The sequence below is a fragment of the Cygnus olor genome, chromosome 10 (genome assembly GCF_009769625.2).
Source record: "Cygnus olor isolate bCygOlo1 chromosome 10, bCygOlo1.pri.v2, whole genome shotgun sequence".
NCBI classification, from domain to species: Eukaryota; Metazoa; Chordata; class Aves; order Anseriformes; family Anatidae; genus Cygnus; species Cygnus olor.
Genome location: NC_049178.1, coordinates 12,711,552 through 12,738,826, shown reverse-complemented (window position 1 = coordinate 12,738,826; position 27,275 = coordinate 12,711,552). Strand labels below are relative to the sequence as shown.

At 56.0% G+C, this 27,275-nt stretch overlaps 3 protein-coding genes across 7 annotated transcripts in view; 1 reads left to right on the top strand and 2 right to left on the bottom strand.

The window, feature by feature from the left end:
* Positions 1 to 7,022, bottom strand: part of MTMR14 (myotubularin related protein 14) — a 30,940-nt gene extending 23,918 nt beyond the window's left edge. For 2 of the 3 annotated variants that reach the window (XM_040568932.1, XM_040568934.1), the window contains exons 1-5: positions 6,864 to 7,022; positions 6,632 to 6,777; positions 2,258 to 2,366; positions 1,138 to 1,213; positions 455 to 515 (exon numbers count right to left, since the gene is read on the bottom strand). In XM_040568932.1, coding sequence (XP_040424866.1) covers positions 455 to 515; positions 1,138 to 1,213; positions 2,258 to 2,366; positions 6,632 to 6,777; positions 6,864 to 6,986 — 515 coding nt within the window. In that variant the 5' untranslated portion in view covers positions 6,987 to 7,022. The remainder of the gene's footprint in view (positions 1 to 454; positions 516 to 1,137; positions 1,214 to 2,257; positions 2,367 to 6,631; positions 6,778 to 6,863) is intronic. The other variant, XM_040568933.1, reaches the window with a different exon arrangement.
* Positions 7,023 to 7,724: 702 nt separating this feature from the next.
* On the top strand, positions 7,725 to 21,543 carry LHFPL4 (LHFPL tetraspan subfamily member 4). The gene is made up of 4 exons (XM_040568923.1): positions 7,725 to 8,187; positions 19,332 to 19,568; positions 19,738 to 19,754; positions 19,967 to 21,543. The coding sequence occupies exons 1-4, from the start codon at positions 7,782 to 7,784 to the stop codon at positions 19,973 to 19,975; spliced, it is 669 nt and encodes a 222-aa protein (XP_040424857.1). The 5' UTR covers positions 7,725 to 7,781; the 3' UTR covers positions 19,976 to 21,543.
* Positions 21,544 to 22,406: 863 nt separating this feature from the next.
* SETD5 (SET domain containing 5) overlaps positions 22,407 to 27,275 on the bottom strand; it is a 64,960-nt gene continuing 60,091 nt past the window's right edge. For all 3 annotated transcript variants that reach the window (XM_040568920.1, XM_040568919.1, XM_040568921.1), the window contains 2 exons: positions 24,858 to 24,931; positions 22,407 to 24,675 (listed from right to left, as the gene is read on the bottom strand). In XM_040568920.1, coding sequence (XP_040424854.1) covers positions 24,076 to 24,675; positions 24,858 to 24,931 — 674 coding nt within the window. In that variant the 3' untranslated portion in view covers positions 22,407 to 24,075. The remainder of the gene's footprint in view (positions 24,676 to 24,857; positions 24,932 to 27,275) is intronic.

Below are 27,275 nucleotides of genomic sequence, written 5' to 3'. Positions count from 1 at the left end.
AAGCCCCATAGTATGAGCCTTGTCTCCACAGCTCAGAGTCAGACTCTGCAATGAACTGATATGCAAAACTAGTACTAGGGGTCCCCTCTCCATATCTCGCTCTGTTCTGCAACCAGCACGTTAAGTTGCAGAATATTTTCCCCAGCCTACAGATCTACTTCTTTTTAGTGAAGCACACACTTCTGTGTAATTCAAGTAGCCTTTTAATGGCTTTGTATCATTTATATATTCATGTCCCTTCCCTCTGGCAACAGATTAGCAGGCGTCAGTTACACTGGCTTCAGCCAGCCATCAGCATTCAAGGCATTTTCAAAATCAAGGAAAGTGAGACCCCAAGCTTGGCAACAACCTCAAGCCTGTACCTGAAGCCCAGACTAGGAAAGAGCAGAACTGAACGGCTGAGTGAATCAGCTTTGGTCCAACTCTTTTCCTTGTCCCAGTGACTGATACAAACCTAAGTGCAGAATCTTCCTCTGAAATGTCTTCTGCATCTGCCCAGGCATCATCAGAGCCCCCTGCAAGGAAGGCATTAAGAACTGAAATGTGCTTAAGCCAACAAAATCCCTATTTCTACAGACGTACATGTGCCCAAAAAATCTCCACATATAGGCTCTCTCAGTAATCCTCCACATGTCCTCCTCCTGAAAAGCCCGTTTTCTAATGGAGCCCACCCTTCCCCTGGCGTTGCCAAGCTCCAGGTCCTATACTACAGGTACCCAATACTCTCCTGAAGAGTTCTCCCTGGAGCCCGGTATATCTCACCATTAGGAGGATTTGATTCCCAACGACTAGCCAGCAATAGCGAGGTCTTATTTATTCCCACCCCCAAGTGCTTGGGAATCAGCACCCCGAAGCCTTTGGGCTGCCCTACTTGTCTACATGCTTCCCATAATTCACTCTTCAGCTCCAAGCTCTTTTGCTACCACTTCCTGCACTAAGAGGCATGGCGCTCTGTCCCGTGGTACGGTGCTTGGAAACGGACACCAGATTTCAGGTTCTGCCCTATCATTCAGGGCCTGATACGAGGAGGTCCAGGACACTTCTGCACCTTCTCTCAGGAAAAGACTTGTTTCTCTGTCACGTCCCAGCGCTGAGCAGCCCAACCAGGCAGCCAGCAGCAGACGGCTCCTCGCTCACCTGAGAAGATATAGTTGTAACCAGTGCGCCCGTAGAGCTCTCCCCAGCCAGCCAGCGTTGCTGATCTGCAAATATGCTGGAGGAAGATTTTGTTATTAACCACACAGAGTCCAAGAGTCTTCCCCGTCCCTGTACCCAGCCTCTGGCCCAGCTGCTGCCCCGTTACAGACATGGCTGTACCTACAGCCACTGCCTCTCGGCAGCCTCCCCCGCAGCCCTGACCCAGGGCGAGTTCTCCAAACACATCAGACTCCCAAATGTCTTTATCTGTAGCTATTTTTTTATATCACTTTTTAATTTCCAGTTCTCCAATGCACTAATGCAGTAAATTTCTGCTAAATTGGCAGTATCTAACATCTGATAATACTCTGCTTGAGCCTTATCTTCCACGCTCCTGTTGATAAGACTGGGGACGGTCCCAGTGCCACCCCAGGCAGTTTACTCCTGCTGAAGAAGGCCAGCAGGTTCAGCCCAGGACGGCTTCACTCAAGCCAGATTAAAATCATCACAGGTATGATTCTGCTATTCATACAGCGTTTCTGAATTGAACTAGGAAAACTGAATTCAGCTACTTAAACGCTAAATGAGACTACTCCTACAGGGCTTCAGAACAGCTAAAGTAATCTACATCAAAATGAATCCAATTTCACTTTCTTATAGATTCCCTTGCAGACAAGCCCACACGTTCATAAGACCGTTTATGCAATCTTGCCTCCCCAGGGAACACACAAGGGGAACTTCTTTTTAGGGATAAAAGTTATTCAAAGGGAGCTCACTACTGGAAAAGGGAAGGGGCAGAAAGTGACAATAGCTGTCTTTCCCTTCTCAAAAACCAGGTAACTTTGGTCCTTCAGAAGGAACACATACACGGATAAAACGTTCGATCTTCGGTGCGGCGCTCATGACGGGTGGGATAAAATAGCCTGAAGTCCCCACAGATGATTTATATGGCCTGGACAGCAAATGCTGCTTACTACTAGAGGCTGCCTGCCTGTGCCTAAGAATAGCTTTTTACAGCATGAGGAAAGGTGACAACCGACCAAAGATGTGGCTGCACAGTTCAAATGTCACGGAGAAAGGTCATTTTCTAAGTTAAGGCAGGTCACCCGCGAAGCTTTACCTTTCCCTTGTACAGAATGACCGGGCAAACAAATCGTCCTCTACACCTCGCCATCTTACTCCGGTTGATAAGGTCCTGCAGCTTGCCGACCTGCACAGTGCTCTCAAACCTGGGGGACAGAGATTCGGTTCAGTACACAGAGCATCTTCCCGCGTCTTCCAGCGAAGCAGCTGGACACCCCGGGCAGTAATCCCCATCCCTTGGGCTCAGAAGCCAGCTCTGATCTTAGCAAGCAAGGTCGTTTCTTTAAGAATCATTTGCACTACATGTGTGGATACTTCCCTGCCTTCTCTTCATTCTGAGAGACCAGCTGCACAGTACACAGCGAGCATCTTCAGGAGCAGCAATGTGCTGGCACTACGAGCACGGTCTGCTTCAGGCCAACGCGTGGCTTATTAGTGAAGGACGGCCACAGTAAGCCAGTGTCTGCAAAAATATAGAGCCTGCTTTCCTCTCCACCACCCTTCCGTCAAAAAGAAGCTCAGCACTAGTGACTATCAGAGGGAATTTTGCAAGCAAAAATAAATAAAATAGAAAGTCAAAGCTTGAACACTCGACGAACCTTAGTTCTGGTCACTCGAGCACATGCATCGCTGGACAGTTAGACAACTCCCTGTGAACTGCCTAGTGGGTTGCACAGGGGAGTTAGATTCATGTCAGCTGCATCCGAGCAACTACATTTTATGTTCTTCTGGTTAAAGTAAAACGGAAACGTGTTCTGAGTTGGAGACATATTTTGGAAGCAACTTACTGCTGTAATTTTTCCAAGTACCAGCCTAAATTTGACAGGAATCCAAGCTGACACCTGCGCTGACCGCACCTCCTGAAGGGCTGCGAAACTCAGAGGAGGACCAGAGTTCCCACAAGGAGCTCGAGAAGCGTCCAGACCGACAAAACAGAAGCCAGATGAAGTCCAGTCACACAAAACTGCACGATCATGCACTTAGAGATGATTAACAAGAATTTCCAGTTGGCCCTTTCCAGCAGCAGAGCTCAGCACAAGGACTTAGATGAACTCATTGATCTCTGCATGCCCGTAAGTTATCGACCCACTAAGTCTTACAAAAGGGACAAATACGACTGTGGGAAGCTCTCCAGCGGGACTGAAACGTAGCAGTGCAGAGCACCCAGGAGACCCACGCGTGTGCGGTGAGGCATGGAAGCCCCCAGGGATGGCCAAGGGACAGCGTGGGGCAACAGAACCTGCCACGGCTCAGTGAACGAAGATTAAGTGAGGACAACAATACAGGCACTCAGGTGTGTACAAGAACTAGCAACGGAGAGGGAGAAGGGCTCAAAGGCAAAGAATAATGCTAGGCTAAGAAGAAATGAATACCTGCATGCTAGAAATTAAAAGAAAGTTTCTAAGCTTCAGTATCAGTAAGAGCATGGAGCAAGCTACCTACAGCAGGCATTCAGCAAAGGATTAGAAAAACCTTATTAACGTGGAAACTGATAGGTTTGTGGGAAAGGTTATGTGAGGTGCAGCTGGTGGAAGCAGGGAGACAGCAAGCAGTCCAAATCCCACGCTTTTAAAACAATTTAATTCCCAGAATTCATAGTTGAAGCTTCGGATTTTTCACGTGTTTCCCTACAGGTGTAACAACTTCCTCCAGCTCCAAAAAGCTTTGACATTTACTAGAATTCGAAGAGTGAGAAGCCGAGCTAATTTTTAAACAGCACGGACACAGGGGCACTAAGTGCACAGCACCTGTGCCATGCAGCAGCACGCGACACCGCGTGCCGGCAACGGGAGCGCGCACCCGACGGGCACAACCCGAACTGCTCGTCCTTGGCACTGCAAGCAGCCAGGAGCTGCTCTGCAATATTCCCCTGCTAGCACGGCCTCCTCAGAGAGCATGCGAGTAACACGCTGCGAGAACATCATAAGGCTGCTTGGGACCAGGCGAAGAAAGAGGTGGAAGGAATGCCGTGCGTCTCAACTCCTAATTCTCGGGATTTTCAAGTGTTTTTTTCCCCGCAGAAGTTTGTTTTCCAGAAGATACTACTGGCCATCTTTACCCCTCTGTTAGTTCTCTTGCTCCAAACCAGCCCCCAAACCTGGATTTGTCTTTTTAAAAGCAAGGGGAACACGTCCTGTAAGAGCACACAACCGGTTTGGTAGCTGTATAATCTATGCGAGGCCGAGGCAGAGCCGCTGGGCTCTGGCTGGCCACAGCAGCGCTGGAACTGAAGCGTTCCTTCACGTTGCTGGATTACACGCACCCGTAAGCAGATTTGTTTGCAGTGCAGACGTGTCAGAGAACCGGCAAGTGGAGCCAAAGACACGGCCCGTGCCTGAGCGCTGGGGGTTTTCTCTAAGTGCAGTCGCAGTAAGTCCAGAAGAACTGGGCACGTCGCAGTGTCGCCGTGCCTTACAGCGTCCTCCTGCTCCTGCTTTGGGCCAGGAGAGCTCTCAGGGCACAGGGCAGGCGCTCCTGGCTGCCAGACGCCCTCTGCTACTTTCTGCAGCTCACCGGGAGCAGCACCGAGCCAGAGGGCACCCAGCTCCTGGGGCTGGTAGCCACAGACACACCAAATTCCTCCCACGCCTCCGCTGCCTCCCGCTCCTGCCCGGATCTCAGTGTGGGAAGCCAAGCTGGAGGAACACTTGAACAAGACCATTTTAACCCCCCAGCTTCCCAGACACAGAATGAACAGGGTCAGGAAACCGACCTGGGTTTAAAATAGCCAGTTTTTGCTAGTTCCCTACAGAAACAGCTGCACCAGCAAAACCGATGGGGCAGCGCCGAGTTCGCACAAGCTAGAGTTGCTTCCAAACAATGTGGCACTCTCAGAGGTATGAAGTGTCTGGCACACTTCAAGGAGCTCTTACCAGCTGAATAAGAACATTACAAAGATGAAAGGCAGCCCGAGACGCTAGGTCCTAGAGGGATTAGCCCATTCGCCGGAAGAGGTTCTTGCGTTCTGCAACACAAGAAGCGCAACGTTCTCTGTATCGGTAAGATTTGTTCGGGATTTCTGAATTATTCCGCAGAATACAAAGGTGCGACCAAAAGCTGGGCTCATGGACAAGGTATTGAGCAGCTTTTACTGAGGCTATTGCCCAGAAATCCGAAGGAAAGGGGTGGCGAAGGGCAGCCTGTTGCCATGACTCTCTGGGACAAGAAATCGAGACTTGAAAACGAATTGGCATTTTAAGTGTTGATTGTCGCCGCTGGCTTGCAAAGTCTCAGAAGAAAACAGGGCACTGAACGCGAGCACACTTGTTTGGGTTACTCTGCCCCTCAGAAAAGTTAAGTAACCGCTGCTCTTGCAAGAACGGGAAAAACAGAAGCGTTTGCTTTCTCTTCCCTAAAGACCCTGCTACTTGCGTTTACAGCTGCTGACTTCACCTTCCCTCTTTCCTGCAGTGAGGGGTTTCATTTTTCTCATCTGATCTAACCTAACTTCAAGTAGAAAAGCTCTCACCTGACAGCCAGCTGGGGCTGTTTTCCTGACCCCCCCACCTCCAGCAGCCACACCGGGCACCAACTGATGGATTCCTTCAGCAGGCAAAGCAGCGGGAAGCACGTCACTACCGCGGCGGGAATGTGGCAACCACCATCCTTCGAGCGCCCTACTCTTGTCACGACCGGAGTTAAAGCTGCAGAACTGCGTTATGTTTTGTTGGAAGAGGCGGGGGGGGGAAAAAAAGGGGGCTGTTTTTACAGCCACGGGGAGCAGATAGCGCTCAGCCACGAGCGTAAACAACACGGTTCTGAGCTTGGGGGTCAGAGTCCAGAAGTGTGTTCACTTCAGGTACGCTGAGCCGCGAGGAAGCCTTTCCGTTAGTTACTGAAGCTGAGCGCCACAGCTCGTGGCGCGGGCACAGCGCAGCTGCTGAGATTGTGTCCGCCTGTCCTGTCCCTGTGCGGATCCCACCCCGAGACCCTTCCCGCGCTAAGATCTCCCTAACCGTAGCCCTTCTAACGTGGCCACGGGCGCTTGAAGAAGCCAGGGCGAGCACCCCACGGCCCTGAGCCCGACCACAGGCTCTTTGCGTGTCCGGGACGGGGGAAGAGAGGCACCTCATGGAGCCAGCGGGGTGCTGGGAGCTGCCCAGCACAGCACGGCAGGGCTGGGGCACCCCGCTCCCCCTGGCTCCCCGAGCCGAGGCCGTGTTAGGAGGAACACCGCGGCAGGCGGGGAGCCCGGGCTCGCCCCGTGGGAGAAAGCTGGGCACGGAAGCTGCAATTAACGGGGGGTGCAGCTGTAATTAACGGCAGCCCGGCGGGGCCTCCCGGGGCGGGGGGGGGGGGGCAAACCACGAAGCCGTCCCCGTGCAGGACACCCCGGCGGGGCGAGCAGGAGCGGCCGGGCAGGCGGCGGGACGGGGTCGGAGACCGGGAGCGGGCGGTTCCGGGGCCTTACGGGTCACGGGCGGCGGCGGCGTCGCGCTCGAGCAGGACGATGTGCCGCGGGTAGTGCGCGCAGACCTCGCCGTGCGCGTTGGGGATGACGCTGTAGCGGTAGTCGCGGCCGAAGAGCTCCAGGCAGCGCCGCTCGATCCGCTCCACCTGCGGACAGCCGCCGTCAGGGCCCGCACCGGGACCCGGGGCCCCCCCGGTATCCCGCCCCCCCCCCCCGGTGCCCCCCCGCTCACCTTGGCGGCAGCCCCGCCGCCGTCCTTGGCCCGGTACTGGGCTCGGGAGAACTCCAGCAGCAGCTCGGCCAGGCCGCGGTCCCCGGAGCCCGCCGGGGGGGGGCAGCCGCGGGCCGCCGCCATCTCAGCGCCGCCGCCGCCGCCCCATGGCGCCGCTTCCTCCCCGCGCCCCCGCCCCGCGCCTCCGCCGACTTCCGCCCGGCCGCCCGGCACCGCCCAGCGGGCGTCGCGCCCCTTCCGCCCGGAGATGACGTCATCGCGGCGCGACGCGCCGGGGCTCCGTTAGCAACGGGCGTCGAGCTGATGGGGGGGGGGGGGGAGGGGAGAGCTCCGTGCCCGGTGCCGGTTACGGGCTTGTCGGGACCCCACCGGGCCTTCCCCGCGGGGGCTGTGGTGGCACCGGGAGCAGCGGCGGGGCCTGAGGCCGGGCGGGGGCTTCCCGAACCGTGACGGGGCCTCCCGAGCCCGGCCGGGACCTCCCGAGCCCAGCCGAGCGTTTCCGAACTCAGCCGAGCCCCCCCCCCCCCCCGAGCCCAGCCGAATCCTCCCGAACCCTGCCGAAGCTCCCCAGAGCCCTGTCGGCCCCTCCCGATCCCTTCCGAATCCCTCCGAGCCCAGCCGAGCGCAGCCGAGGGGCGGGGCCGAGCCCACCCGAAGCCCAGGCGGGCGGAGCCGAAGTTTGCCGAGGCGGGGCCGAGCTCCGCAGTGGCGGGGCGCGCGCGCACGCGGCGGCGGCGGCGTCGGGGCCGCGCGGGGCGCAGAGGCGGCAGCCAAGATGGCGGCGCGGGTGGCGCAGGGGCCGGCGGCCCCGGGGCGCGCCTAGGCCGCGGGGCTACCCCCCCCCCCCCCCCCAAAAATAAACCCCATCCCCCCTCCCCCCCCCCCCGTTTCGGGGCTCCCGCGGCGCCCCCCGTCAGGATGCTGCCTTCCCAGGAGGCCTCCAAGCTGTACCATGACAACTACGTGCGGAACTCGCGGGCCATCGGCGTGCTGTGGGCCATCTTCACCATCTGCTTCGCCATCATCAACGTGGTGGTGTTCATCCAGCCCTACTGGGTGGGCGACAGCGTCAACACGCCCAAGCCCGGCTACTTCGGGCTCTTCCACTACTGCGTGGGCTCCGGGCTGGCGGGCCGCGAGCTGGCGTGCCGCGGCTCCTTCACCGACTTCAGCACCATCCCCTCGGGCGCCTTCCAGGCCGCCGCCTTCTTCGTGCTGCTCTCCATGGTGCTGACGCTGGGCTGCATCACCTGCTTCGCCCTCTTCTTCTTCTGCAACACCGCCACCGTCTACAAGATCTGCGCCTGGATGCAGCTGCTGGCAGGTAGCGGGCGGGGGAGGGGGGGTTGGGGGGGGTGGGGGGGCTCTGAGGGGACGGGGGGTTGGGGGGGTTCTGAGGGGACGGGGGGGTTTGGGGGGTCTGCAGGCACTGGGTAGTTTGGGATTCTGCAGGTTGCCGGGTGACTTTGGAGGCTCTCCAGGCACTGAGTGTTTTGGGGGTTCTGCGGGTTACTGGGTGTTTTGGGGGGGTTCTTCGGGCGCTGAGTGATTTTGGGGGTTCTTCGGGCACTGGGTGCGTTGGGGGTTCTGCGGGTACTGCGTGCTTCTGGGGGTTCTTCAGGCACTGGGTGTTTTGGGGGCTCTGTGGGTACTGCGTGCTTTTGGGGGTTCTTCGGTTACTGGGTGGTTTTGGGGGTTCTTTGGGTTACTGGGTGGTTAGGGGGTTTTGAGGGTAGTGGGTGTTTTGGGGGGTTTTTCAGGCACTGGGTGCTGTGGGGGTTCTTTGGGTACTGGGTGTTTTGGGGTTCTTCAGGCACTGTGTGTTTTGGGGGTTCTCCAGTCACTGGATGCTGTGGAGGTTCTCCAGGCACTGTGTGCTTTTGGGGGTTCTGTCCATTACTGAGTGGTTGGGGGGTTTTGAGGGTACTGGGTGCTTTTGGGATTCTGCAGGCACTGAGTGTTTTTGGAGGTTCTTCAGGCACTGGGTGTGTTGGGGGTTCTGTGGGTACTGCGTGCTTTTGGGGGTTCTCCAGGCACTGAGTGTTTTGGGATTCTGCAGGTTACTGGGTACTTTTGAGACTCTTCAGGCACTGTGTGCTTTTGGGGATTTTTCGGGCACTGGGTACTTTTGGAGGTTCTCCAGACACTGAGTGTTTTTGGGGTTCTGCGGGTTACTGGGTGGTTTGGGGGTTCTGTGGGTACTGAGTGCTTTTAGGGCTTATTCCAGTACTGTGTGCTTTTGGGGGTTCTCCGGGCACTGAGTGTTTTGGGGGTTCTTCAGGCACTGGGCGCTCTTGCAGATTCTTCAGGTACTGCATGCTTTTGGGGGTTCCCCAGTCACTGGGTGCTGTGGAGGTTCTCCGGGCACTGGGTGCTTTTCCAGGCAGTGCGTATTTTGGGGGATTCTTCAGGCACTGTGTGTTTTGGGGGTTCTCCAGGCACTTGGGAGTTCTTGAGGCATGAGCAGCAGCACCGGGGCACCCCCAGCCACCCGGCACTAAAAGCTTCCCCCAGCTGCCAGCCCTGGGGGCTCCCCTAGGCACCGAGCACCGGGAGCCAGCACCAGGTTCGGCCGCAGCGGGGGCTCGCCCAGATGTGGGCACCCCGGTCCTGGCAGCGGGGCCCCCTGGGGCGGCGGCGGCAGCAGCAGCAGCAGCAGCAGCAGCAGCAGTAGGGCTTCTTGCAGCCCCAGCACGGGCTGCAGGCAGAGGCACGGGGACACGGCATCGGGCATGGGGTGTGCCGCAGGACACCCCAGTCAGGGTCCAGCTTTGGGAAACCCTACAGCAGGGACTGTCCCACAGAGTCAGGGCCAGTGGAAGGACCTGTGCACAGAGCCCCCAGCTGCCCTTCCAAGCGGTGCTGTGCCCACACCCTTGCCTCGCTGCAGCCAGTGAAGGGCTGGCAGGACAGACTGGTCCCTGCCCTCCATAAAGAGACCCAAGCCCACGGAGGGACACGGTACGTTTCCTTCGATGTCGCTTCAAAAGTGAGCGCAGGCTCAAGCCTGTTCATCCCCTCTCCTTAGCTCCCTCCCCAACCAGACAAACAAAAAACCACCACTAGACACTGGAGAGAAACCCCAACACCCCCATAAACTCTCTCCTTTCAAAGGCACACCATGCCCAGAACCCCAAATTTTTCCCAGAAGGGTCCCAGCACACACGTGGTTCAGGATCCCCAATACCCCCCCCCCATGCCGACCTGCAGGCCCTCCTCACGGGCACTGCCGTTTGGGAGAGGGGCCCCGAGGGGAGACGCTGAGCTCCCCCAGCGACACCTGCACCTCCTCCTCTCTCCGCTTTTACCACGCCTGGAACCACATCTCCTTATTGCCTGCAAAGCGAGCGTGGCCAGACCCAAAGCTCCCTCCAGAAGGACCCAGAGTCCCACAACGTTCCCAGTGACAGGACCCCGCTGTGAACCCCCCGAGTAGGGTCCCTGCAGGACGATGGGGGCCATTTGGGGTCTGCCCCGGTGCTGGGGGCTCGCAGCTGGCCTGGCACCATCCCCTGCAGCAGGCTTGGTGTGGTAATCCCGACCTCTCCTCCCCGGAGCAGGACCACAGCCGGGCCTGGAGCTTATCGGGGAAATTCCTTCATCTTTAATTTTCCCCGGCCCGCAGATTTATGGGTTTAAGGCAAGCACAGAGCCCAAATCCCTCCGATCGTCAGCAGCTTAATCAGGGGGCTCAGTGTGCCCGGCTTGTGCCACTGCGTGGCAGGGGCACAGCCCCCAAGCAGCACTGGGATTCCTCCAGCAGCCTCCTGCCCTGCCCAAGCCCCTGGGTGCCTATGGGGCAGCTGGAGCAGGGACACCCTAACCCTAACCCCTGACCCTGACCCTGAACCTAACCCTAACCATAACCCTAACCCTAACACTAACCTTAACCGTAACCCCAACCCTAAACCCCAAACCCTAGCCCTAACCCTAACCGTAATCCTCACCCTAACCCGATCCCTAAACCCTAAACCCTAACCCTAACACTAACACTAACCCTAACCCTAAACCCTCTAACCCTAAAACTAACCGTAACCCTAACCCTAATCCTAAAACCTAACCCTAACCCTAACCCTAAACAATAACCCTAAACCGAACCATAATTCTAACCCTAACACTGAACCCGAACTATAACCCCAACCCTAACCCTAACTCTAACCCTAACCCTAACCCTAACACCAACCCTGAACCCTAACCCTTACCCTAACCCCCAGCCCCTAACCCCTAACACTAAGCGTAAACCGTAAACCCTAACCCTAGACCTCACCCTAACCCCTAACCGTGACCCTAATCCTAACGCTAACCCTAACTCTAAAACCTAACCCTAACCCTAAACCCTAACCCTAACCCTTACCCTATCCCCCAGCCCCTAACCCTAACCCTGAACCCGTACCCTAACCCTAACCCTAACCGTAACCCTAACCCTTACTCTAACCCGAAACCTAACTGTAACCCTAAAACGTAACCCTAACCCTAACCCTAACTCTAACCGTAACCCTAACCCCTAACCCTAACACTAAAAATAACCCTAACCAGTAACCCTAACCCTACCCCTAACCCTGAACCCGAACCCTATCCCTAACCCTGAACCCGAACCCTAACCCTAACCATAACTGTAACCGTAACCCTAACCCTCACCCTAAGCCTAAGCCTAACCCTAGCCCTAACCCCCAACCCTAACACTAATACTAACCCTAACACTAACCCTAACCCTAGCCCTCACCCTAAACCCTAACCCTAACCCTAACCCTAGCCCTAACACCTAACCCTAAGTCTAATCCTAACCACTAACCCTAACCCTAACCCTGACCCATAGCTAAACCCTAAATATAATGGCGCAGCTAATCCTAAACCTAACCCTTACCCTTACCCTAATCCTAACCATAACCCTAACCCTAACCCCAACCCTAACCCTAAAACTCAACCTAACCCTAACCCTGAAGCCTATCCGTAACCCTAACCCTAACCCTCACGCTAAACCTAACCCAAACCCTAACCCCTAACCCCTAAACCTAACACTAATACTAATACTAACGCTAACCCTAACCCTAACCCTAACCCTAGCCCTAGCCCTAACCCCTAACTCTAACACTAATACTAACCCTAACCCGATCCGTAACCCTAACTCTAACCGTTACCCTCACCCTAACCCTAACCCTAGCCCTAACCCCTAACCCTAACCCTAACCCTAACCCTAACCCTAACCCTGAAGCCTATCCGTAACCCTAACCCTAACCCTCACGCTAAACCTAACCCAAACCCTAACCCCTAACCCCTAAACCTAACACTAATACTAACGCTAACCCTAACCCTAACCCTAACCCTAGCCCTAGCCCTAACCCCTAACTCTAACACTAATACTAACCCTAACCCGATCCGTAACCCTAACTCTAACCCTTACCCTCACCCTCACCCTCACCCTAACCCTAGCCCTAACCCCTAATCCTAACACTAACCCTAACCCTAACCCTAACCCTAGCCCTAACCCCTAACCCTAATCCTAACCCTAACCCTAACCCTATCCCCCAGCCCCTAACCCTAACCCTGAACCCGTACCCTAACCCTAACCCTAACCGTAACCCTAACCCTTACTCTAACCCGAAACCTAACTGTAACCCTAAAACGTAACCCTAACCCTAACCCTAACTCTAACCGTAACCCTAACCCCTAACCCTAACACTAAAAATAACCCTAACCAGTAACCCTAACCCTACCCCTAACCCTGAACCCGAACCCTATCCCTAACCCTGAACCCGAACCCTAACCCTAACCATAACTGTAACCGTAACCCTAACCCTCACCCTAAGCCTAAGCCTAACCCTAGCCCTAACCCCCAACCCTAACACTAATACTAACCCTAACACTAACCCTAACCCTAGCCCTCACCCTAAACCCTAACCCTAACCCTAACCCTAGCCCTAACACCTAACCCTAAGTCTAATCCTAACCACTAACCCTAACCCTAACCCTGACCCATAGCTAAACCCTAAATATAATGGCGCAGCTAATCCTAAACCTAACCCTTACCCTTACCCTAATCCTAACCATAACCCTAACCCTAACCCCAACCCTAACCCTAAAACTCAACCTAACCCTAACCCTGAAGCCTATCCGTAACCCTAACCCTAACCCTCACGCTAAACCTAACCCAAACCCTAACCCCTAACCCCTAAACCTAACACTAATACTAATACTAACGCTAACCCTAACCCTAACCCTAACCCTAGCCCTAGCCCTAACCCCTAACTCTAACACTAATACTAACCCTAACCCGATCCGTAACCCTAACTCTAACCGTTACCCTCACCCTAACCCTAACCCTAGCCCTAACCCCTAACCCTAACCCTAACCCTAACCCTAACCCTAACCCTGAAGCCTATCCGTAACCCTAACCCTAACCCTCACGCTAAACCTAACCCAAACCCTAACCCCTAACCCCTAAACCTAACACTAATACTAACGCTAACCCTAACCCTAACCCTAACCCTAGCCCTAGCCCTAACCCCTAACTCTAACACTAATACTAACCCTAACCCGATCCGTAACCCTAACTCTAACCCTTACCCTCACCCTCACCCTCACCCTAACCCTAGCCCTAACCCCTAATCCTAACACTAACCCTAACCCTAACCCTAACCCTAGCCCTAACCCCTAACCCTAATCCTAACCCTAACCCTAACCCTAACCCATAGCCTAACCCTAAATATAATGGCGCAGCTAACCCTAATCCTAAACCTAACCCCAACCCTAATCCTCAACCTAACCCTAACCCGTAAACCTAACCCCTAACCCTAACCCTAACCCTAGCCCGTAAACCTAACCCCTAACCCTAACCCTAACCCTAAACCCTAAACCCTATCCCTCACCCTAACCCCTAACCCTAACCCTAACACTTACCATAACCCCTAACCTTAACCCTAACACTAACCCTTACCCTAACCCCCAGCCCATAACCCCTAACACTAACCCTAAACCCTAAGCCTAACCCTAACCATAACCCTAACCCCTAACCCCTAACCGTGACCCTAATCCTAACACTAACTGAAAGCCTAACCCAAAGCCTAACCCTAAATCTAATGGCGCAGCTACTGCTAACCCTGACCCTAACCCTAACCTTAACCCTAATCCTCATCCTAACCCCTTATCCTAACCGTAACCCTAACCGTAACCCCTAACCGTAACCCTTACCCTAACCCCCAGCCCTAACCCCTAACAATAACCCTAAACCCTAAACCCTAACCCTAACCGTAACTCTAACCGTAACCGTAACCCTAACGCTAATCCTCACCCTAACCCTCATCCTAGCCCTAACCCCCAACCCTAACACTAATACTAACCCTAACACTAGCCCTAACCCTAACCCTAACCGTAACCGTAACACTAACCCTAACCCAAACCCTAACCCTAAGCCTAACCCTAACCCGCAACCTAACCCTAACCCTAAACGTAACCGTAACCCTAACCCTAACCCTAACTGTAACCCCTAACCCTAACCCATGCCCTAACCCCCAGCCCCTAACCCCGAACCCAAACCTTAACCCTAACGCTAACCCTAACCCTAAGCTTAACCGTAACCCTAACCGTAAACCCCAAACCCTAACCCTAAACCTAACCCTCACCCTCACCCTAACCCTAACCCTAAACCCCAAACGCTAACGCTAAACCTAACCCTAACCGTAACCCTAACCGTAACCCTAACCATAACCCCTAACCGTAACCCTTACCCTAACCCCCAGCCCCTAACCCCTAACAATAACCCTAAACCCTAAACCCTAACCCTAACCCTAACCGTAACTCTAACTGTAACCGTAACCCTAACGCTAATCCTCACCCTAACCTTCATCCTAGCCCTAACCCCCAACCCTAACACTAATACTAACCCTAACACTAGCCCTAACCCTAACCGTAACCCTAACCCTAACCCAAACCCTAACCCTAAGCCTAACCCTAACCCGCAACCTAACCCTAACCCTAAACGTAACCTTAACCATAACCCTAACCCTAACTGTAACCCCTAACCCTAACCCATGCCCTAACCCCCAGCCCCTAACCCCGAACCCAAACCTTAACCCTAACGCTAACCCTAACCCTAAGCTTAACCGTAACCCTAACCGTAAACCCCAAACCCTAACCCTAAACCTAACCCTCACCCTAACCCTAACCCTAAACCCCAAACGCTAACGCTAAACCTAACCCTAACCCTAAAGCCTAAACCCTAACCCTAACCCTAATCCTAACCCTAACACTAAACCTAACCGTAACCCTAACCCAAACCCTAACCAGAGAACTAACCCTAAACCCTAACCCAAACCCTAACCCTAACCCTAACCCTAACCCAAATCCTAAACCGTAACTCTAACCCTAAACCCTAACCCTAATGCCTAACGCTAACCGTAACCCTAACCCCAACCCAGAACCCCTAACCCCTAAAGCCTAACTCTAACCCTAACACAAAACCCTAACCCTAAACCCTAAACACTAACCCTAACCCCGAACATCTAACGCTAACCCGAACACTAATGTTAACCCTACCCCTAAACCTTAACCATAACCCTAACCCTAATTCTAAACCCTAACCCTAACCCTTACCCTATCCCCTAACCCTAACCCTAAACCTAACGCTAACACTAACTCTGAACCCTAACTGTAACCCTAATGCTAACCCTCACCGTAACCCCCAGCCCCTAATGCCTAACACTAACTCTAAACCCTAAACCCTAACACTAAGCCTAAGCCTAACCCCTAACCCGAAGCCTAACCCTAAATCTAAAAGTGCAGCTACCCCGAACAATAACCCTAACCCTAACCCTAACCGTAACCGTGACCCTAACCCTAACCCTGACCCTAACCCTAACCCGAACCCTACCCCTAACCCCTAACCCCTAACACTAACCCAAACCCTAACCAAAACCCTAACCCAAACACAAACCCTAACCCTAAATCAAACCCAAACCCTAACCCAACCCTACACCTAACTCTAACCGCAACACTAACAATAAACACAACCCTAACCCTAACCCCTCCCCCCTAACCATAACCCTAACCCTAAGCCCTAAACCCTAACCATAACCCTACCACTAAACATAACCATAACCCTAATTCTAAACCCTAACCCTAACCCCTAAACCTAATGCTAACCCTAAACCTAACCCTAATCCCTAGCTCTAACCCTAAACCCTAACGCCTAACGCTAACCCTAACCCCAACCCCGAACCCCTTACCCCTAAAGCCTAACTCTAACCCTAACACAAAACCCTAATCCTAATCCCCAGCCCCTAACCCTCAACACGAACTCTAAAACCTAACCCTAAGCCTAACCCTAACCCCTAACCCTGACCCTGACCATAACCCCTAACCCTGACCCTAACCCTAACCCAAACCCTAACCAAAACCCTAACCCTAAACCAAACCCTAACCCTAACCCTAACCCTAATCCAACCCTAACCCTAACCCCAAACTCTAACCATAACCCTAACCCTAACTCTAAACCCTAACCCTAAACCTAACCATAACCCAACCCTAAACCTAACACCAACCGCAACACTAAAAATAACCCTAACCCTAACCCCCTACCCCCTAATCATAACCCTAAGCCTAACGCTAACCCTAACCCCTAACCACTATCCCCTAACCACAACCCTAAAAAGTAACCCGTAACCCTAACCCCTAACCCCAACCCTCACCCTAACCCTAATCCCTAACCCTAACCCCTATCCCTAACCCTAAACCCTAACCCTAACACTAAAACCTATCCTCCTGAGGGCCACAAACCCCAAAGCTGCTGCGTGGTGGCAGCGGGGTCAGGGAGCTGCTGGAGCCGTGCAGGGGGTGCCCTCAGCGCGGCATGGGGGAGGACGGGTCACCTGCGTGGGCTGGGGGCCGTGTGTTGGTCAGGGGCACGACGGCAAGCTTTGGGGAGGAGGTGGCTGGGGGCTCCTGCGGCGCAGGGGGAGCGCACCGGGAGAGGAAGGAGAGGAGAGGAAGAGTTGCAGAAGCAGCAGCGAGGGCTGAGGTTTCGCAAAAGGCACGAAAAGGAGGTGGAGGGCAGGGGAGCGCGGCTCTACGGGACGGAACGGGACTGGCAAAGTCGGGGAGAAGGAGAGGAGGAGGACCCGGAGCTCAGCATCTCATCCAGAAAGGGGGAAAAAAAAAAAAAAAGTTTAAATCTTCAGTGTCCAATTAGTGGATGGCAATCAGGGAAGGGTTTAATTAGAGCTGCACAGAGAGCCCCAGCTCCAAAGCCGCTGCCCCCCTAGGAGGAAACTGGATCTAATTAAGAGAAAAGACTGATTGTCGCAGACAGAGCCCGAGCCATCTGCCCTGCTCGCAATCCGGTGACGCAGAACTGGAGATTTCGCTGAAGCCTTCTGTTACAAAACCCAAAACGTGCCTCGGGCACGGGGACGTCACCGCCAGCAAGCCCCTGGGACGGGCGCCCTCGAGGCGCGGCTGTGTGCCCTGCGTGTGCTGGGCACCGGGCGGCCACCTGCGGCTGAGCAGGGCACGGGAAGGAAAAGTCACCGGAACGCTGAGTGAAAAACGAGCGGCGTCGAGCCCTTTCTGCACCCACGGCAGAAACAGCGCTGCTGCACGGGGGGGGGATGGGGGACGGGTCCCAAATCCTCCCGTGAGGGCTGCTCCGTGGGCAGGGGTGTGCAGCAGGCACGCGGGGCCCTTGCCGGTCCTTCCAGCCGAAGCGGCTGTGAGCCCCGCTTCGCACCGGCTCGCAGCCCTGTTCTCAGCCCTTGGTGCTGCCCCGGCTCAGCCCGTGGAGCACAGCGCCGGGAGGCAGCTGCCCCCCGGCACGCTGCCGCCCGCTCGCCTTTATGTCCCCGGGGTCTCTATTTTTAGGCGAGGGTTGTGCGCGGTCGCTTTCCTTTTTGCCATTCGGCTCTGACATGAACCAGCTACCCCGGTCCTCAAAGTCCCTGCACCATCGGGGGTCCGTGAGGGGGGGGTCCCCAGCGGCAGGGACCCCGGGCACCCCGTCGGGCGCAGCTCAGCACCGAAGCAGCGCCGGCAGCGAGGCCCGGCCGCTGCAGCGAGGCCGGAGGGAGGCTGCCGGAGCCGTTCCGGGAGGTGGTGCCTCCGCTGCGGCTGCTGCGTGTCGGAGGCAGGGTTTATTTATAGCCCGCTTCGGGGACTCCCCGAGCAGGGGTGCACGTGACGGGCAGGGGATGAGCGTGGGGGCAGCGGTCACGGAGCCCAGGCCGGGTTTAAGGGCCTGCTGCAGTGTCACCCTCCATTACCTTGCGTTTTCCCCAGTTTGGTCCCTCGGGGCTTGTTCACGGAGGCGTGAGTGGGGACATCCTCTGCTTGCAGCCGGGGCAGGGTGCAGGGCACGTACAGCAGAGGGGGAAACGCCAGCCTCCACCTGAGCCTGCAACAAAACCAGGCAGCAAAAGCAGCCTAAATACCGGCTCTGAACCTGCAGGCACAGCCCTGCGGGGCTCGGGCGACGCGGGGATAGCCGCGGTGATGTCCAGGTTTGCTGATTGCACCTTGGTGGGGCCCCACCTGCCAGTGGGAGCCCGTGTCCGCCTCGCTGGGGTCTCGCTCCCCCGCTGCAGCCTGAGTCACGAGGCTGAACTCCCTGCAGTGAATTTGCTTTGCCAGGATAACACAGCCCGTGAGAGGCACATTCATTTGACAGGACCCTGACAAGGGAGGAGCGTGAAACCACAACACAAAACCGACCGAGGAACACCAGATCCCCCAGCCCAAAGCATCGCCCAAGCAGACAGACACCCTGCAGGCACTCAGGGTTGGGGGCAGGAGGGGACAAATGAGCCGTTTTAGGTGAAAAAGGTGGTTTTCCTGCAGGTCTGTGTGCACCTGTGGGCTGTAGGGGCAGGGTGGGCAGGCAGAGCCCCCTCCCTGTCCCCTTCAGTTTCCGTTTCGCAGTGTGCTGCTGCCAGCACTCGGGAAAGGTCGGGCTGGCGGCGCGGGAAGGCGCTTCCAGGACGTGGGGTGGGCTGGGGACACGCAGGAGAGGGAATAGCTCGTGACAGGGGACGCGGCGTGCTGCTGGGAGCGGGCGGGACAGGCGGCCGCGTCCCTGCCTTCCCCACAGAGCGCTTGGTGCGGCGGCGTGCCCGACGTGCCCAGCACCCTGCCATGCCCCACGCTCGCTTTCCGAGGGGCCCTCCAGCTGCGAGTGGCGGGAGGTGCTTTGTCTCGGGGGCACGTACAAGCCTCTGAAATCTGTCCTGACACAGGACAAAAATACTCACCGGATGCCTCAGCTTCTCTGCGACGCTATTAACAGATTAAGGAACCCGCACCCCGGTGTTCCTGCTGTCCCCAGATGTGCGGGGCCGGCTCTGGGGCATGCACACACGGCCCCACGGGGCCATGGTGGGGGCTCCCCGTGGGCATGGGCACGCCAGGCAGGGGATCAGCGCTCCAGGACGCAGAACCCAGCCCCACCGTCTCCCTTCACGCCGCCCTCTGCCCTCTCTCCCGCAGCTCTCTGCCTGGTGCTGGGCTGCATGATCTTCCCTGACGGCTGGGACGCGGAGACCATCCGGGACATGTGCGGGGAGAAGACGGGGAAGTACTCCCTGGGCGACTGCTCCGTGCGCTGGGCTTACATCCTGGCCATCATCGGCATCCTCAACGCCCTCATCCTTTCCTTCCTGGCCTTCGTCCTCGGCAACCGGCAGAACGACCTGCTGCACGAGGAGCTCAAGACAGAGAGCAAAGGTGGGCGCTGCGCTGCCGGGGGGTCCCCGGGGGACCTGGGAGGGAAACGACACCGGCTAGGGGGGAGCTGCCACCTGCAAAGGGACCAGCCTGGTGTGGCAGGGAGCGGGAATCGGGCGGCCGAGCCCCCGCCCCGCCCTGCTGACACGCTCTCTTTGTGTTTTGACAGATTTTGTCGGCACTGCGGTAAGTCCTGAGTGTCACCGTCCTGTGCCCTGACCCACGCGCGGCATGTCTGTGTGTGACCGTGCCGGGCAGCCCCACGGGGATGGGGAGGCCCCGGGGCAACGGGGTGGGGGGCAGCGGGGTTGGGGCAAGCGCGTGCATGGCACAGACGGCAGCTGCCCGGTGCCGCCCCCCCGGGCTGCCATGCCCGACGCGCTGTGCTCTCCCCGCAGAGGATATAAGGCCGAGCGTCCGCAGCAGGACCCTCCTCCCGCGGCCGGCAGCCTGGGCGCTCCCTCCCTGTCCTGCCCTTCATCTGCTGCCGGTGGCCACGCAGCGCGCTGGGGACACGCCAGCCGCCCGCCGCGCCCACGTCCACGCCGGCACCGCCATCCCATGCACCCTGCCAGCCCCGCACCTCCGCCACCCGTGGGCCGCCGCCGCGGAAGGATGCCCCAAACCTGCTTCGTCCGAGAACGGCGTCAAACTGCGGTTTCATTTCGAGGAAAAAAAAAAAAAACATCTCAGAGTTTTTAACAGATTTCTACATCCCCAGGACTCCAGACCTGCTGCCTCCCGCCCCAACGCGTGTCCCGTGACGCCCCGCGCCGGCTGCTCTGGGCCCCAGCACCTTCCCCGCTCCCATTTTGTACAGCTCAGTGATCCTGTCTCCATGGCCGGGGGGAACCGGTGGCCGGGCTGGGGCCTGCCCGTACTTTTACGTGTAAATTAATATTCTCTAAACAGGGTAAAGTGACTCGAGCCCCCTCGCCCCCAGCCCAGGAGTCCAGCCCCAGGACCTCATGCTTTCCGGTGCCACTGGGGCCGCAGGCCGCCGCTCGCTCCTGCCCAAGCGTGGGGACCGCAGGGGCCTCACTGCCGCGACGCCCGACTCGTGCCACCGCTGAATGTAAGCCCTGGTAAGTGGGAGCAGCTGAAAAATGCAAAACCCCCGGGGCGGGCACACAGGAGGACCGCCCCCATCCAGCCCCGGCCGCTGCCAAACGCCTCCCCCCCCATCCCCATACGGTGCTTTATCTCCACTGGTGACAGCGAGGCTTTCCCCGCCACGGTGCCTGCCCAGCCCCGTCCCCTGGCTGCACCTCACCGGCACGCGGCCGCGGGGAGCCGAGGGCTCGGTCGCGCAGCACCCAGCAGCCGGCACCGACACCCCAGCACGGGCGGCCGAGGCCTGGCCGCGGCTCTGCTGGCCAGACCAGCGCGGGGGCTTCCCCACGCGCCCGCCGCAGCCCTCGCAACGCAATAAAGTCCTCAGCACCGGCCGCGGCTCGGTGCCAGGAGCCGGGGGCTGGTGGCAGGGGCACGAGGCCGCATGGGGGGCTCTGGAGGGGCTGGAGGCAGGCGGTGAGGACAGGTACGGGAGAGGGGCCGCGGAGCCGGGGCGAGGGGTGCAGCCGCGCGGTGGGAACGCTGCCGGGACAAGGCGATGAAGGGCTGTGCGGGAACCGCCACCCGGCGCGCCCGGGGCTGGCGGAGCCGGTAAGTCGTGCCCTGAGACCCTGCGGAGTGGCGGCGAGGGAACAGAGCCGGAGGCGTGCTGAGACCCCGAGCGGGGGCCCAGGACCCCCCGGGATGTCGCGGGCGCTGGCGCTCCCCCCACAAGCAGCCGCTGCCTGCCACCGCCCCGCGGCCCTCGGCGGATCAGGAGCGCTGTCGCTGGCTGAATTGGAAAACAAACCAAGAAAAATCAGTGGAGAAAGGAATACAGTAGCTGTAATATATCTGTATTTTAGTACAAAGTTTGATACAGTGTTTCACAAAACCTTATTGAAAAATATAATTCAAACCAGATGAGCTCTGAGCCCTGTGGTGTGGTGTGGAGCGGGACGGGTGCTGGCTGTCGGCCCCAGGTGGGGAGCGGCCAGGTGGGGAGCACGGGACTGAGCATCCTCCATGCAGGGGGCAGCGTCCCCTGGGACAGCTCTGTCCCCGATGGGAGTGGGAGGTCAGGGTCCTGCGCGTGGGTCTGCCCAGCCTCCAGCTGGGTCGGGGAGTTTGCTGGTACCTGGGGAAGGTGCAGAGATGGAGCCAGGCTCTTCTCAGGGACGCGTCACAGCAGACGTTCCCGGGAGCTGGCAGGGGGAACCGCGTCACTGCGAGGGTGGTCAGACATGGGAAGCGCTGGGCACCTCAGGCACCCCAGCTTGAGGATCAGCTCTATGCCAGACCCAGCTCAGGCTTCCTAAGGAAAAGGCAAGCAGAGTTAAAACTAAAATCCCTGCGCATCAGCACACCAGGAAACCACACACGTGCCGGTAAAAAACACCGCCACCACATCCCCAAAACAGGTTTCAAAGCAGGCAAAATGCAGGACACAGCCCCTACCCCTGGCCTCCTCCCCAAAGGAGCCTGAGAGAGAAGAGGAAAAGAGCAGCAGCACAGACGCTGTCTCTCACCGCCAGGAGCTCTGGTGATTTCCCTTTTCTCAGGATCTGCTGCTCGCGCTGCAGCACCTGACTTCAGCTGAAACGCTGGCAGAAGGGAGAGCGTAAGGTAGATTTGGAAGCAGGAGGTGCCAGATCCATGCGTCTGCCCCTGCAGTGCTTCATTTACCCTGCACGGGCAGGGAAGAGACCAACGCGCCCACCCCACCCCACGACCCAGGCAACAGCGTTCAAAGCCATAAGAAAGGAGGTGATTTCCAAAATACTGGTTTTCAAGTTAAGTATTTTTATTATCAAAATTATTACATCTCTTGTGAAAGTTCAAATGTTACAGCATGGTGTAAAAACTCCACTAGAGTAAGAAGCTACAGCCCCCACCTTTCCAAGAGCTTTCCAGGGTCCCTCTCTCCTGCCCCCCGCTGCGTCCGGAGGTGCTGGCGCCTCTGCGCAGGGCCCCCCCGGCCCCCTCCTGCCACCCGGCAGGGCAGAGCCCGCCTGCCCCATGCTGCTCATAGCATGAAAGGGGAGGCTGCACACCCAGGGCTAAGCTGAGTGAAGTTTACACCTATTTTATACAGTATACAGACACCCAACCGTGGGGTGACAAGTTCCATCCCAACACGCTCACAGCCAGACAGTGTGAGAAAGTTAACTCTTTGATTCAATATTTTAAAAGTCTCCCCTAGGTTGAACAAACACCTGATTTCAATTGTGAATTAGAGAAACCTGTAACAGTCCTAAAAAAAAGGAAGAAGACTGTGCATCTGAAAAGACAGGGGAGACAGACTCACAGCATTATGTTATCCAAGAGAAAGGAGAAGTTCCACTGCAGCACCAGGGATGACACCTGTCGTATATTAGCTAACCTACTATGGTTATAACTGAATATAAAATTAGATAAATAAAAACACGCCCGATATTACAGTAAACAAGTGAGAAAGAAGCTGGCAATCTTATGGAATTGAACAGACAGCGCACTGTGTTTGGGCTGGCTCTGCCGCCACGCTCAGCGGGAAGGAAATCCCACGCGCGCCTGGCTCGGCACGGAGCAGGGTCCCCCAGCCCCGCCACAACCCAGACCCACCCCCAACACCTTCCTGCAGCCCCTCCGGACAGCCGCTCGCTCCTCAGCCAGCCTCGGGCACGCCGCAGCATCGCCGTGCTTACCGGGGCATGCGGGCAGAGCCCTGGGCGCGGTGGCGTGCGGCAGCACCCCCGGCACCGCTCCCGTTCACACACCCGTGACCGGCGCGCTGACAGCGCCCTGCCGGAGCAGCACGCGACGGTGCACCCCAGATCCTCTGCAGCGACAGGCACACGCACTCCAACCCCCCCCCCGTGCTTGTTCACATTTGCGGAGACGCCGTTGTCCTGGAAAACGCTCCGGCCGTGGCAGTCGTCACCCAGGCCCAAGGGCAGCGGCGTGCGCTCATCTGCTTGTGACTGGAATGATCGTAACGGGTTAAAGCCCTCCCCAGAACGCACCGAGAACCTGACCTACAAAGAGAGCTTTGGGATTGGAGTTAAACTTCCCCAATGTTTTCTTTAAACCGCTTTTGTATAAAAAAGATGTCCGTACTGCATGAGTGACTATGGCCATGGGCACGGACAAGAGACAGAGGCTGCACCACAGTCATTGCACTTGAACCATTTTCTTTTTTTTTTTTTTTCATTTTTTTTCTCCTCTCTTCTCTTCAATGTACCCACGCATTAGGGAACAGCTTTGCTACAGTCCCTGCCTCAGAGAAATTTGCTTTCTCCTACGAGACCAGAGGCCAATACTGCTCACAAATCTCACCCGTGCGTTTCAGACCTCAGCCTCTGACCCCTGGCAGCCCAGCATCAGGTGCAAGCTCCCAACACCGGCCCAGGAGCCACTTCCAGCGGTGACTGGAAGGAGCTATGGGCAGTTTTGTCCTCCTGGAGTCCAGGCAGCCCTAGGAAAGTCCTGTTTGAGTCTTTACTCCAGAACCTTGAAGCTGCTGAAGTCTGTACTGATGGACACTGCTTCCCCCTCGGTGCGGGTAGTGTTGTGCATTGGAAATCACTCCCCCCCGGGAACCCTGGTAGAGAACAGACTGCCCCGAATTCGGTAGACTGATAGTCCGCAAGTCTGACTGTAGTGACCGAGCACTTTGGGGAACGGAGGTGGAGCCCGACGCTCCTGTGCAGGGCTGGGAGCCAGGCTCGGAGGAAAGAGAGTCCACAGCCGTCGGCTGTGCTGGGCTGGCAGCAGCAGGGCAGCTCTTCTTCAGGAGGCTGCCGCTGGCACTGCCAGAGTGCTGCTGGCTGCTGTAATACACCGAGTTCCCCGCAAACAGGGCAGAGGAGTCTGTGGAGACCGAGTGGGCAGGGCTGGAGTACGAGGAAGAGGAGAGGGACGTTTCTGAGGAACCGTGAGAGAGGCTGTGTCCTGTCCTCTGTGCTGCTGCTCGGTAGCTGTAGCCGGGAGAAGGAGTAAGGTGTCCTCTGTACGGGGAGGAACTCTGCTGGAGAAGGGTCTGCGATTCGGCCTGGGGGCTGTCAGACTGCAGGAGCTGGCAACGTAGCAGGGGGAAAAAGACACGTCAAGAATACCATCTTCTGCACCTCCTACCTCATTGTGCTCCTGTTGCTTAGCATAGCAGGACTGGGAATAATTTCCAGCTAAACCCAGTTTCCCCCCCAGTGCTGTTTGAAGCTTTATTTCAGAACGGGCAGGTAACAGATGACAATTTACCTGGTAGCTGTATCGCGAAGGACTGTAAACTGCTGGTCCTTTGTGGGCTTCTGGAGTGTCTCCTTCTGCTGTGTCTGCAATGTACAGCACAGTCAAGATGTTAAACTTCATTCCCTGGACTGAGGTCACAGCAGTTCCCTCTCAAGTGACATCTGCACACCGCAGCTGTCTTGTTCTGCCTCCAGCTACAGCCGAGACAGGAGTGGCTTCTCCAGTCAGCAGCCTTCTGGAAGCTGAAGGACCCCAACAGAAGGCAACTGGAAAACCTTCACATGCATACAGCAGCCCTGCACGTTAGGAACTGCTGCTTCCCTTACACCAAGTCTCCCTGGTTTAGCAGAAACCTCACTCACTTTGGACCAGCCTATCTGAAGGGCAGCCCCTGGTGACTGCGTACAGACTGCTTGGGAATACAGACAGCCTGGGGCTTTCCAGAGGGATACGAGAGGCAGAAGACAGTTTCTAAGGACTCAGCAATTCTCTACTCAGCTTTGGTCAGAGGAATCCCAACTGGCTACCAGTTACAGCTGGGGAATTAAAACTGATTCTTAGATGGGTTGTCAGTAGGATCCTGCTGCAGGCTGTCCTCAAAGGCCACTGGAGTCCCATGCTGCCAAGGCTGACGGCACCCCCACCGCCATTTTGGGGATTTTGCTTTACAACTCAGTTGAGCTGCTACAAAATGACTTACTCTTAGACCTCAGGAATGCCTGTTTCAGAAAAAGACTGAATGGTATAAAAAGCTATGACTTGTGAGGGGCAACAGCAGCACCGTACACACTGATGCACCTTAGCTACGTGAAAGAGAAAAAAGAGTAAGCTTTTTTTAGTGGAACAAGCCTTTCCATCACCCCAATCTCAAAGGATAGGCAGGTGTGTTTTTTTCCCCACCAAATAATTGAACCTGTACTGAGGGAGACAAGAAGTACTTACTCCAAGTGACCCAGTCACTCTGCCCTGTGCGTTTTTCTGTTACTGCTACTGTAACCACAGGGTTCAGCATGTGAGCATGCTCTCTTTAGGAGGGAGGGAAACTGGTGGGACTGGGAGATTTCACATCAGATTTATGATGTTGCCGTCTGATGAGACAGAGTTGTTTATTTGCAGCATCTCAGGGATTCTCAGCAGCAGTGTTTGAAATGCCTTGGTGAGATAGCACTGGTATTAGTATCAAATTTACATGACAGATGTCTCGGTCCTGATACAGGACACGCTGCCTTGGTCTGCTCTGTACTTCTGCCAGACAAGCCTGGCTTTGTACCAGATGCACCAGTGTGAGCAGCAGTGTCAGCAGCGCCCGTGGCTTTGCTGTGGTTGTCCTCTCTGTGCTGCATCACAGTCGCTGGCTTAACTAAACAGGAATCTGGATGGAGTTGTCTTGTCTGCTACTGAGGCTCAGACATCTTCTTCCTCAGGGCACAGGACCTGCACGGAGACCGGTACACGAAGCTTCCAGCATGTGTCCTGTGCCACCTTCCATTCTCTGAAACTACATCCAATGCACCAAGGAGCTATGGTGTGGCATTCTGAGTACTGCAGTGCAGAAAGGCAAAGCTTGCAGTTTAGGGCATGTTTTGGTAAGCAGTCATGCACAGAAGAGACTAACTGCTCAACCCAGGAGATCAGAAGTTGAGTATGAGAAGCAGAAGAAACCGAAAGATTTCTGGAATAAACTGTTTCTTAAAAGGCCAGGCACATCAACAGTGCTGCAGACATTACTGGCAGTGTCTATTCACAGAAAAATCTTTGAAAATTTAAAGCCCATCTAAAGATTCTAAATTACAAAGTGTGAATAAACTATAACCTTCCTGAATTTGCTTTATGTAATTCTTAAGAAGACGAAGCCAACATTTCCCTCTCTCATATCTTAATACCTACACAAGGGAGGACAAAGCAGAAGTGAGAATTGCTTCTTTTCTTCCCAGTACTGGCCTGTGCCAACCTAAGCCATTTATGACATGACAGCTTTAACCTACAGCAGCTGCGATTCTCTGAAGTGTGGCATGCACAAAAACTCAGTTTCATTCCCATGTGCTCCATAAGGAAATCACCAGAAATCACCCAGATTTTTTTCTCTCAGTATTTTACTATCCATTACAGCATCAAGCAAACGTGTATCTTCACAACTCCTACAGGTGATACCAGGAGTGGCAGGGACTCAGTCACTCGTTTTGTTTCACTAAGCAGCAGTCCAGCAACTGGGGGAGGGAAGAATGCTCACAGAATCTAAACAAGCTACTGAAGAAATTGCCACAGTATGCAAAAGAAGAAAAAATATTTTGCTGCACTAGGATGAAAGAGACAAAAGTTTCCATCAGTCAGGGCATTGAGTTTCGACTATCTGGAGTGGAATCAGTTTTATGTAACCAGGAGGAAGAATGGATCCACGTAGGTTAAAGTAAAACTCTAACTCGTGTG

Bases quoted from the DNA above. Each gene is read 5' to 3' on its own strand.
- LHFPL4 (XM_040568923.1), top strand. From the start codon at position 7,782: ATGCTGCCTTCCCAGGAGGCCTCCAAGCTGTACCATGACAACTACGTG. The intron at 8,188-19,331 runs GTAGCGGGCGGG...TCTCTCCCGCAG, and splicing joins CTGGATGCAGCTGCTGGCAG to CTCTCTGCCTGGTGCTGGGC.